The sequence below is a fragment of the Schistocerca piceifrons genome, chromosome 2 (assembly GCF_021461385.2).
Source record: "Schistocerca piceifrons isolate TAMUIC-IGC-003096 chromosome 2, iqSchPice1.1, whole genome shotgun sequence".
Taxonomy (NCBI): Eukaryota; Metazoa; Arthropoda; class Insecta; order Orthoptera; family Acrididae; genus Schistocerca; species Schistocerca piceifrons.
In genome coordinates, this window is record NC_060139.1 from 612,982,665 (window position 1) to 612,995,674 (window position 13,010).

The window sequence follows — 13,010 nt, forward strand, 5'->3', positions numbered from 1 at the left end:
ACTTCCTTGTCACTACACAATGGGATGATTGCCATGCTGGGCTCATTGAAGAGCCACTGGCAGTTGTATACCTCTGCTGTCAACATCATCCCCTCTCTGTGAGATTGCATCAGTGGGTTGGGGAGGGGACCAAACAGCAAGGTTATTGGTCCCATTGGATTTGAGAAGGAGAGGAAAGAAGTGAGCCGTGCCCTTTCAAAGTAACCATCCCACTATTTGCAAGCGATTTGGGGAAATCATGGGAAACCTAAATCAGGATGACCGGCTGCAAGCTTGAACTGTCATCCTCCCAAATTCGAGTCCAGTGTGCTAACCTCTGCACTACCTCACTCAGTCACTTGTGCCGCTGGAACTGCTGCTCCTCTTGCTGTAAGCCCCCTCCACCACCAGTTGATAGCATGGTAAATCAAAGTTGTTACAAAAGCTATTCAGGATTGTTGAAGGGCCCAACAACATCTCATGTGACATCCTTCATAGACAATCCTCATCACTTTTAAGCAGCTTTGCACTAAGGCTTGCTATCTAGTTAAACACAGTAATAAGGAATGTTGGGAGTGCTATCTCTTCTTCTTTGGAACATATGCCTCTTAATACCAAGCTAAGCTCTGTATTCTTCTGGCCCATCACACATCAGCAACTGCTCTGTGTGTATTCCTTCATGGTGGTATTTCTACTGATGTGTCAGTTCTTGCTGAACACTTTGTGACAGCATCAGTATCCTATTCTTACCTGGCTAGCTTTTAAATGCATAAAAGGCAAGTTGAAAACATCTCCCTGTCCTTTATCTTCCATCACACTGAGTTATACAATGAACCTTTCACTGATTGGAAACTCCTCCCTGTTTAGTACACAGACCACAAATTATGATCAATCTATTTCAAGGACCTAAAGTTGCAGTTCTCCCAATTACCTTTTGGCATCTGTCCTCTCAGTTCTTCAGGAGTATCATGATATCATTAACAGTAACACTCAAAAAAACCATGAATAGGAAATGATATGTAAGCTTTTACATCTCCCACCAGTCAGGAGGCACATTTGTTGCTGGGAATCTGTAGTATTTTTATGACAGAGCTGATACCCTTTAACAGAGTCCAGTATTTTATTAAACAGACCTCCCTGGACTGTATTTTAATTTTTAGTGACTCAATGAGAGTTTCCACACTGTTGATTGGCGCTGCTCTTGTCATCTTGTGATATCTGCTATTCATGATGCTCTGTCTGAGCTTAGTCATATTGCCTGCACACTTGTCTTTCTCTGTCTCTCAAGTCATGTGGTGTCCCAGGTAATGAATTGACCACCATTTGACTAGAGAAGCGATTGCTCACCCAACATTCACTTTGATGATCCCAGATGCATATTTGTGAGTGCAAATATGACATCTCACTTAAAGATGGAACAACGTAACAACATTTCGTGGACTACTGTCCCCTCTATAAAATTCCACACTATCAAGGAGACTACTGCTGTTTGGTGCACCTCCTTCTACCCTTTCTGGAAGGAATCCGCTACCATGTGTTGCTTCTGTTGGTCATACCAAATTAACACACTGTTTCATTCAGTGTAATGAGCCACCTCCAAGTTGTGGATGTGAAACCTAGCAGACAGGAGATCACATTCTGGCAGAATGCCCCTTCCTGCTGATTCTGTGTGCTAAGCATGATTTTGCAGATTCTTTGCATCTAATATCAGCGGACAACTCATGGACAGTTCTGTTGGTTCTCTGCTTTCTCTGTGAAGGTGGTTTTTATTCACAGACAAAATGTTTTAAACTTTTTCAGGGCAGGAGGATGGTGGTTCATGATGTTGGGGCACCTCCTGCTGCATGCTGGATCTGGGTTGCACTCAACCCTACTCCCTTTACCAACTGCCTTTCCCATCCCTCTTTTAGACTACTTTAATTGCTGTCACCCTTTTTTCTGCCATATCTTGTTTTCTGTTTTAGGGATTGCACTGTGATGAATAATGAGTGTTGTTTCATTCTTTAACACTTTGGCTATAATGGATTAATGGGACAGCTGTGGGAGGGATGAGTCCTCACTTTTATTATTATGAATGTCCCCACTAAGAGGCAGTCTTTTCTCTACAACTGTCTTCTCCCGTAATGGAACTGGCTGGTGGGGTTTCTGTTGCCACAGATGCACACTGAGAGAACCCTCATCTGTGCTCTAACTTGTGTACTAACCAAACTCAAATAATTTTATTTCTCTTTAAATTATTTCTTAGCTCTGGCACCAGTATTTTACCAATCCTGCATACCTCCATAATTTTATCAAATTTCAGCCTGATATCAGTAACTCCAGATGAAATATCTCTTGACTAAGGGCATTAATGACCTTGTGGTTTAGACCTTAACCCCCAACCACCAGCCAACCAATCAGTCACACTATATTATGGTGTGTGGCGGAAGAAACTATGTGAACAACCATCACTTCCTCTTTTCTGTTCCAATCATGAGTAGTGTGCAATGAGAATGATTATTCGTAATCCTCTGTGCAAGCCTGAATCTTGATAATCCTACTTTTCTGGTATTTTTGTGAAATATATGTAAGAGGAAGCAATATATTGGTTGGTTCTTCTAGGATTGTATGCTATTAGAATTTTAACAACAAACCACATTATGGTCGACAATACCTCTCTTGAAACATATGCCACTGAAGATGTGTGAAAATCTCTGTGATGTTTTTCTGCTTAATAAACAAACATTTGATGAAACATGATGCTCTTCTTTCGATTTTTTTCTATTGCCCATATGATCCTATATGGTAATTGTTGCAGACTAATGAGAAGTACTCTAATACGTCAACTTTGGTTTTGTAAGGTGCCTCCTTTGTTATGGGTGAACTACCTACATATCCTAAGGATTCTTTCAGTGAATATCAGTCTAGCCTCTGCCTTTCCTACAATTACTTGTATGTGGTTGTTCCACTTTAAATCACTATATATTTTTCTCCCAGATATTTAATGTATGTGATTGCTTCCATTGACTGTTCTGTGATCATGTAGTCATACAATAACAAGTCTTTATGGGTCATACACGGTATGTTACATTTAAATATGTGGAGTTTCAACTGCCATCGGTCAGTTTTCTGCAGATCTTCTTGCATTTCACTGCAGTTTTTAGTATTGAAGCTTCCCTTATGAAACTGTCATCCGTGAACAGTTTCATAGAGCTTCCAATATTATCCACTAGGTCATTTATATATACTGTGACAGTAATGCTCCTCTGACAATTCCTTGGGCTACATGTGAAATAAATTTTACAGTGAATGATTTCTCTCCATCAGGAATGACAGTATGTGTTCTGTTTGCAAGGAGCTCTTTAATCCAATAAAAAATCTGATCTGATATTTGTAAGCATACTTTTTTGCTCATTATGGAACATTGAGGAGCTGTATTGAATGCATTCCAGATGTCAAGGTGTATGGCAACAACTAGGACATTTGTGTCTACTGCCATGTTAAACAGTAGGTTCCCATATAACTGGCTGGGTAAGTCAGGTTGTAGGAAGGTGAAGACATACCACCTACAATAGGACTGTGCTTAGTAAAATGCTGTGTTGTTCAAACCAACCTTCAGATGGAACAAAGCTCTACTTTTACTAAGTAGTATAGTATAATTTTAAGTATATTACAAAGAGAAACAAAAAATTCTCTCTCCCTCTTTCTCATTTACATGAAAAGAGGCATTTGAATCACAGACTAAAAATGTTGTCAGTTCATGGTGTGTGTGTCCCAGGATGGTTGGTCATTACTTACCTCCGAGAAATGTAATTCAGGTGCTGTCAATAGACACATTAACAGTAGAATAAATGTATCCCTAATCTACAAAACAGTTGTCCCTCATAATGGAGGAAAATGGGATGGATTTCAGAAGCTGGGAAGAACATCACTCAGACCTCTTTCCTCAGTTTCACATCCTGGGATTGCCTCTTGAAGGTAATTATTGCCCGGCCTTACTATCTCCTAATAATTTTATCATTTTCGCAAATGAATTCTCCTTTTGATATATCGGTGTACATCTTTTGAGTTTCTTGTTTTCCTTATGTTTCAGCTGTACAGAGTGCATCAGTTCCTTAGTAATTCATTTTTGTCAGAATTTCCATGTTTGCTTATGCTGTATGAAAATAAACAATATTGCACACTGCAATGGTAACAAACTGAATATTTGTTTCTTGATAATGCTCCTTCTTTTTGTGTAACACTTCAACTTTTTTAGGTACCTGAAAAAGAAAAGAAAAGATACAGTTCCCAAGGACACTGAAAGTGACATTGAAAGTGTAGCAAGTGAGGAATTTGAAGAAATGATTGATAGTATGATGGGTGTAAAGAAGGGTGATATTGACTTCGCTAATGAGGTTGCTGGTAAACTTACATCAGCAGAAAAAAAAGGTCAGTAGTAGCACAGCAAATTTCAGCCTTCAGTGGAAATATTATCATACTTTTGTGTTATACAATATGGATACTATCTGTGAAAATGATCAACAATCTGAAAATATTTTTGACGTGAATAAAGAAATTCTACACATTAAGCAACAGCAGATGAAAACCACGAAGAAAAAGTAGGAAAAAATCCTGCCATCGTTTGTGAAAAATTCCAATTGATGTTGAGTACTGGAGGACTTTTGGTGCATCTTTAAATCATGCTGGTCTCTTTTTGTACAACTTTTTCATCTGTTCTACTGGAAGGATGAGTCTGTCCCCTCAGTCCATCCCAGTCATAGAGATAATCTCATATAGGACATTATTCATTGTTTGAACATATTTTATCGCAAGTAGTAAAGGGTACAGCAATCAATTACAAATAACATTTATTGCATATCCAGATTTGGGTTACTGTGTGGCCATCTTCAGTGCTAAAAGACATAGAGAACCAGTTACAATAAGGTAATGTGCATGCCTTATTACACTGTCCAGTCACATTAATGTGACCACCTGCCAAAGTTTGAATAACAACTTTTTGCATTGCGCACAAATATGAGACACATGAAGATTCAGTGAGGTTCTAGAAAGTACTGACAGGGGTGTGGAGCCATGCTGAGCTCAGTGCTGCAGCCAGCTGTGCTACCTTTCTTGGTTGATGATTCATGGCACAAATAACCTGACAGAGGTGTTCCCACAGACTCTCAATTGGTTTTAAACCCAGGGAGTTAGATGGCCAGGAGAGTATGCTGGATTCCTCCTGGTACTCTTTGAACCACGCACATATGCTGTGAGTTGTTTGACACATTACTGGTAGATGCTGTTGTGCCGCAGAAAAGCAAACTGCATATAGGGGTGGACATGGTCTCAAGGATAGATGCATACTTGTGTTGATACATTATGCCTTTCAGAATGACAAGATCCCCCAGAGAATGCCACAAAACCATTCCCCAGATCATAATGCTCCCTCTTCTGGCCTGGACCCTCCCAGAGATCGTTGCAAGGTGTTTGCTTTTGGATCTTTCATGCCCTACACACCAACGGTCATCTGTCTGAGGAAGCATCTGAAAGGGCACATGTCACGACTCAGTGGATGTTCAGTTGGCAGTATTTGCATGCAAATTCCAGTCTTTGTTGCCTATGAACAGCGGTCAGCATTGGTGCATGAGCCAGGCACCTGTTGCAGAGGCCCACACACAGCAATGTTCGCTGAATGGTTGTTGTCGGAAGACTTTTGGTATCCATGGTTCATCAGGGCTGTCAGTTGGTCAACAGTAGCATGTCTATTTGCATGTACACATCTACAGAGTCGTTGTTCAAGTCTGTCATCTATGGCCTGTGGCGCACCACAGTTGCCTCAATGCCGGTTTGGATAGTACCACTTTGCGATGCTTGACGTACTTTAACCATGGTGGCATGTGAACATTTCACAAACTTAGCAGTTTCAGGAATGTTTCCACCCTTGGTCTGGAAGCCAGTGATCATACCTTTTTGGTCATCAGATAAATCACTTCATTTTCACATTACGACAATGACTACACTGTTTGCGTACCTCAACCCCCCCCCCCCCCTCCCTCAACATACCCTCCACTGCTAGTGCAGCCTCCTGCCACTGCACGTTGACGTAGAACATAGGCGGTGGTCACATTAATGAGACTCAACCCTATAAATGTACAGTTGTATAAGATTTAAATGTGGGTCAGTCTTAAATACATAGCAGGAAATGTAAGTTAAAATATTTAAAACCACTTATAAAGGGTGGTCAGAAACAGTCTGAAAAACTTGTAAGGGTGCTGCAGGCTAGGTTGTGCTGAGAAGTAATTGCGAAGAAAGAAATTTGATATGTTGTGGTATTTCAGAGTTAATAAGCAGTGAAGGTAGCAAACAGGCTGTTGCACTCACAGGTTCAAACAGCTTGCCAGATACAATTAGTGTTGAATGTTCTCATACTTTGGATGATTGCACACAAGACTACTCAGCCTGTGGCTCGGGCTCAATCCTTACTACCGTCCCATGTCAAGAACGCTGTCTCTGGTGGGCTGCTTGAGTTTGCATGCATAATGGCCTGATTGGCTGCTTCAGTGTTAATTAACTCTGAAGTGTTGCGATGTTTTGACTGTTATTTCTCACCACAATCTACCCTGAAACACCCTTAAAAGTTTCTCATACTGTTTGTAACCACACTGTTAACACATAGTCCCAACTGGACTATTCATGCCAAAAGTTGAGTTCACAACAGAGGCCACTGTTGACAGTTACAACACTGCAGATTTCAGTATATGACATACCAATCTGCAGCACCCTCATTAGAAGCGTGGTGCGTTGACAACGTGTATTAACTTTATTTTACAATTCTACTCGCCAATCGGCAACAGGAGACATATACACAAAAAGGTTTAACTTATGGGAGCTTCTGGAGCCAGTGGCTCCTCTTTCCAGCAGAAGAGTTGAAGGGGAAGGAAGATGGGTGAAGGAAAAGGACTGGAGAGGTTTAGGAAAAGGGGATACAGTTTTGAAAAGTCATCCAGAACCCCACGTCAGGGGAGACTTACCAGATGGGATGAGAAGGAAAGACTGATTGTTGGGGACTGCACTGGATGAGATTTGAATACCTGACAGCTTACAGATGGAAGGCAGGGTAATATCCAAGACAGAGATTAATACTAAAACATCGTGCACAAGTTAATTAGAGTGAACTAAGTGCATTGTATGTACCAGAGATTGGGGAGGGGGGGAGATGGCAAAAAATAGACAGGTCAGAAAATGAAAGATGTAGAAAACTAAAATGGAGTGAAGAAGAGAGTAGTTACTGTGAAGAAATGCTGGGACAAAGAAATTAATGTAAATTAGGACCAGGTGGGTGATGAGTACCAAGGACATGTTGTAGCGCTAGTTCCCACCTGCGGAGTTCTGAGAAACTGGTGTCTGTGGGAAAACTCCAGATGGAACTTGTGATGAAACAGGCACCAATGTCATGACTCATGTTGTAGAGCATGCTCTGCAACAGGATATTTTGCGGTGCTGGTATATGTCCTCTGCCTATGCCTGTTCATGCTGACTGATAACTGAGTGGTTGTCATGTTAATGTAAATGGCCAAACGGTGTTTATGTAACAGCTGGTCTATGACGTGTGTCGTTTCACAGGTGGCTCTCCTCTCGATAGTATATGTTTTGCCAGTTACAGGGCTGGTGTAGGTTGTGGTAGGAGGGTGCATAGGGAGTAGGAACCATAGGGTAGGGAGACAGGTGCAGAAGGAGCATAGAGTCTGACAAGGATGTTGTGGAGATTGGGAGGGCGATGAAAAGCTATTCTAGTGTGGTGGGCAAAATCTCAGTCAGGATGGGCCTCATTTCAGGGGATGATTTTAGGAAGCCATTGTCTTGTTGAAGTAGCTGATTAATAATTTCAAGACCAGGATAATACTGAGTGATAAGTGGTGTGCTCCGAAGTTGTTTTTTGGAGAGGTAATCAGTACCAGGGTTGGATGTGACGGCCTGGGAAATCTGCTTTTGAACTGGGCTGATGGGGTAATTATGTCCAGAAAGGCTGAGGTGAAGTGGTGGTATATTGCTGTAGAAAGTCTGCATCCAAACAAATACATTTGCCTTGAATGCCAAGGCTGTGTGTGAGGGGACATTTGACATGGAAGGGATGGCAACTGTCAAAATGTAAGTACTGCTGTTTGTTAGTAGGTTTAATGTGGGCAGGAATGTGTAGCTGTCCTTTGGCAAGAATGAGATCAACATCAAAGAAAGTGGCATGGGATTCAGAATAGGTCCATGTGAAATTTAATTGGGTGAAGACATTTAGAGATTCCAGGAATTTTAATAGGTCAGCCTCACTACAAGTCCATATGGAAAAGATGTCACCAATATATTTAAACAAAACCAGTGGCTGGAGGCTTATGGATCCCAGGAAAGCCCCCTCCAAGGGACCCATGAAATAGTTGGTAGATCTGTTTTTGTGTCTGCCCCTCAAAGGTGAAGTAATTGTAGGTAAATATAAATTTGATTAAGGTGAGCAAGAAGGATGTCATAGGTTCGGAATCTGGTGGGCACTGACTGAGGAAATGTTCAGCAGCAGAGAGACCATGTATGTGGGGGGTGTTGGTAACCTGCTTCGGTGGATCCAAATGTAGCATTACACAATAGAACTGCGTCCTGAATGTAGTTCTATTTCTGATGTAATGTCAAATTAGTATCCAATCAGCAATTTTTATACTGTCAGCCCTTAGAGTGTCTAGTGGGAATGATTTTTATTTATTTAATGTATTGTAAAATGGTGTTTTATGAAATGATCTTATCTGACATGATTTGCAATATTTTTAAATCTACTGTTGTATAACTCATTGCAGTTGAGGGAATGCTTATTGTATCATTACCTTTCAGGAATTAAGAGCGAAAGGAATGGCGGCGTGTAGATCTCAACATGAGCCCATTTCTCTATAATTTTACCCTCATGCGTATTATGTGCAAGGTAGTAATATGCTCCTAAACACCTCTCAGAAGGTGGGCTCCTTCAATTCTAAGAATAAACTTACTGTGATGGATATTGCATATGTTTTTGAGTCTCCCACAAAATTTTGTTGACACATCTGTGGCATTCCACAGATCCCTAAAATAGAAATGATAATCAAGACTGGATTGGGAGAAAATGTAGTGGTCACTTCTAGTATAGTTGTTATGTTCTCTGTTTTGAAGACTGGTTTCACGTAAAACTCACACTAGTGTACACTGTGCAAACCTCTTCTCCTCTGCTGTAACTCCTGCAAACGCCATCCATTGGACCTGCTTACATTACTGAAGCCTTGGTCTCCCTCTACATTATTTTACTCCCCACACTACTCTCCATTATCAGATTGAAAATTCCTTGGTGCCTCAGAATCTGTCCTATCAACCAATCCCTTCTTTTAGTCAAGATGCGTCATAATACTATTTTCTCTTCAATTTCATTTGGTACCTCTTGATTAGTTATCCAACATAGCCACCTAATCTGCAGCATTCTTCTGTAGCATCATATTTCAGAAGCTTGTATTTTCTTTCTGTCTATGCCATTCACCATTTTGGTATCACTTCTGTATAAGGCTACTCTCAAAACAAATGCCTTCAGAACAGATGTCCTAACACTGAAATTTATATTAGATGCTAACAAATTCCTCTTTTTCAGAAATGTTTTTCTTGCTATAACTAGTCTGCATTTTATGTCCTCCCTGTTTTGTCCATTATCAGTCATTTTGCTGTCCAAATGGGAAAACTCATGTACTACTTTTAGAGTCTCATTTTCTGATCTAATTCCCTCAGCTCTGACTGAAGTAATTTGCCTACATTCCAATACCCTTCATTTGTATTGTTGATTTTCATCAAATAACCTCTTTTTAATTAGCTTTAATGTCCTTTCTGTATTTCTTATTGGTTTCCTTTATTGTATGCTCAGTTTACAGAGTGAACAATATTAGTTATAGGCTATAACTGTGTCTCTTTACTTTCTCAGCTGCTGCTTGTCTTCGGTGTTCAACTCCTATGATTGTAGTTTGGTATCTGCAAGTTTGATGTAATCTTTTGTTCCTTACATTTTATCCCTGCTTACTTCAGAATTTCAATGATTGTATTCTAGTCAAAATTTAAGAAATTTGCACTAGAAATAAAAAATAAAAAGAGGTGGCAAGAGTATGTATTTACAGAAGAGGGAAGAAACCTCAGTAGCTCTTGTAGGCATGGATCTTACATAACTCCAGTTTGTTTTCAGCGAAGTTTCTGAAATGACTTACACAGAGAACATTATTTCTTTGACCTAGAAAATTTGTTTGTCGAATCATTCTCATGTTTATGGGCAGCCGGGAGTCCACACCTACATTGGTGTAACACTTTAAGTGGAGAGTGGGTGGCAGCTGTTATTGTATCGAAATTGAAAATCGGTGGAATAATAATTTCCCCAAGCACGGTAGTGACCATGATGCAGGTTCATACTACTTGTCTATCCTACACCTATCCCTACAATCCATAAACTGCCAATATTAATAAATGATGATATTAAGGAAAATAAATACTGGAATAACCATCTCAAACATATCTTGAAATTATAATTATATTGTCCAATAATATTTATATAAAACTTCCTGGCAGATTAAAACTGTGTGCCCGACCGAGACTCGAACTCGGGACCTTTGCCTTTCGCGGGCAAGTGCTCTACCATCTGAGCTACCGAAGCACGACTCACGCCCGGTCCTCACAGCTTTATTTCTGCCAGCATCTCGTCTCCTACCTTCCAAACTTTACAGAAGCTCTCCTGCGAACCTTGCAGAACTAGCACTCCTGAAAGAAAGGATACTGCGGAGACATGGCTTAGCCACAGCCTGGGGGATGTTTCCAGAATGAGCTCAGATGGTAGAGCACTTGCCCGCGAAAGGCAAAGGTCCCGAGTTCGAGTCTCGGTCGGGCACACAGTTTTAATCTGCCAGGAAATTTCATATCAGCGCACACTCCGCTGCAGAGTGAAATTCTCATTCTGGAAACATCCCCCAGGCTGTGGCTAAGCCATGTCTCCGCAGTATCCTTTCTTTCAGGAGTGCTAGTTCTGCAAGGTTCGCAGGAGAGCTTCTGTAAAGTTTGGAAGGTAGGAGACGAGGTACTGGCAGAAGTAAATCTGTGAGTACCGGGCGTGAGTCGTGCTTTGGTAGCTCAGGTGGTAGAGCACTTGCCCGCGAAAGGCAAATGTCCCGAGTTCGAGTCTCGGTCGGGCACACAGTTTTAATCTGCCAGGAAGTTTCATATCAGCGCACACTCCGCTGCAGAGTGAAAATCTCATTATGAATCTTATTATTTTGTTTCTTTCTTCTTTTAGGTATGTTAGATTTAATGCACTATATTGCTCATCGATTGAGCTAGGAGGCTTTGCCCCTCTCGGCTTAGATTTTTGTTATGGTCACTAGTTGTTTATATATGTGCAAAGAGTTCTCAATAAGCAAGTACTTATTACTGTACTCCTGGAACTTATTCTGCCCAGTAAAATAGTTCTTTTTTATTATAAGTAGAATCTTTTTTATCCATTTTCATTACATTTATAGTATTTATAGATTTCTGCAAATGAAAAACTTTAATTTGGGAATCAGTGGTGCAAATTGTATATGAAATATTAATTTTAAGCTGTATGGCATGGATTAAAAATATACATGCATGTGCATGCATGTACAAAAACGCAATACACACACACACACACACACACACACACACACAGAGATGGTATTCACAATGTACTATAAGTGCATCCCCTCGGATCCACATTACGCCCGTTTCACTCATAAACAGACCCTCTTTGGGCGTAATGTGACATCATAATCAGATATGTGATAACCTTTAACCACCATCAAGCTTAATGTTATGGACCAACATCTGCTTCAACTATAAATCAGACAATGGAATCTCCAGATTGGAATAACAACAGTATTAGGGAAAGGATAGATTACTTCTCACCATAAAGATGGCTTGTTGTTATAGCTTTTGGCCAAAGCCTTCTCCAGCAAAGAATACACACACATATTCACACAAGCAAGTGCCCTTCATGCACACATGGCCACTACCCCTGACAGCTCTGACCAAAATGTGACTGTCACATGAAAAGCAACTTGGAGAGGGGTGGGAATGGGGGCAGAATAGTAGGGTACAGGTGGGGGGAGAAGAGTGCTGTCTGGTGGGGCATGCAGCGACTAGATGGCGGAATGACGTGACAGCCAGTTGCAGAGTCGGGAGGTGGGGTGTGATGGGAAAATATGGAAAGTGGAAAAGGAGAGGAGCTGGGAAGGGAGGAGGACAAGTGGGTGCATTGGCAGAGGGCAGCACACAGCTCAGGTGAAGGGACATGAGAATGGAGGAGGTGATGGGACAGTGGGGCAGAAACTGTTGGGTGGGGCATGTGGGCACAGTAGGTTACTGTGGAGTGAGCCCGGGTTAATTTTGGGAGTGGTGAGTGTGTTTTAAGGATAACTTCCATCTCTGCAGTTCAGAAAAGCTGGTGGTGAAGTCTTCCACAGGGATGTGGACTAGGACGTTGGGGAGTTTGTGTGGACGACAGAACACCACTTTAGAAGGGGGCAGATGGATCTTGGGTAGGATGTCCTTCATTTCAGGGCATGATGGTAGATAATCAAAGCCCTGATGAAGGATGTGGTTCGGTCGTTCCAGTCCATGGTGATATTGGCTGACAAAGGGTGCACTCCTTTGTGTCTGGCTCTTGGGGTGAGCGGGAGGATTTGGGGTGTGAGAGGAAATGACACAGGAGATCTGTTTGTGGACTAGGTTTGGGGGGATAGTGCCTGTCTGTGAAGGCCCTGGCCAGTACTCTGGGACAAGATACCATATCCTCATTCATTCACAACCTCAACTTTCTCTCCCATCTGCTTCACATGGTCCTGCTTAACCAAGCATGTCACCTTCTTGGACATTGACCAACTCCTCTCTGATGGTTTCATCCACACCTCTGTCCATGTTAAACCCACTAACCACCAACAGTACCTGCATTTTGATAGCTGTGATCCCTTCCACAGCAAAATACTCCCATACAGCTTGGTCACTTGGGGATGGTGTACCTGCAGTGA

At 41.4% G+C, this 13,010-nt stretch overlaps 1 protein-coding gene across 2 annotated transcripts in view; it reads left to right on the top strand.

Moving 5' to 3' along the window:
• LOC124776318 (CCAAT/enhancer-binding protein zeta) overlaps nucleotides 1-13,010 on the top strand; it is a 212,404-nt gene that overhangs the window by 136,195 nt on the left and 63,199 nt on the right. For both annotated transcript variants that reach the window (XM_047251254.1, XM_047251255.1), the window contains one exon: nucleotides 4,217-4,389. In XM_047251254.1, coding sequence (XP_047107210.1) covers nucleotides 4,217-4,389 — 173 coding nt within the window. The remainder of the gene's footprint in view (nucleotides 1-4,216; nucleotides 4,390-13,010) is intronic.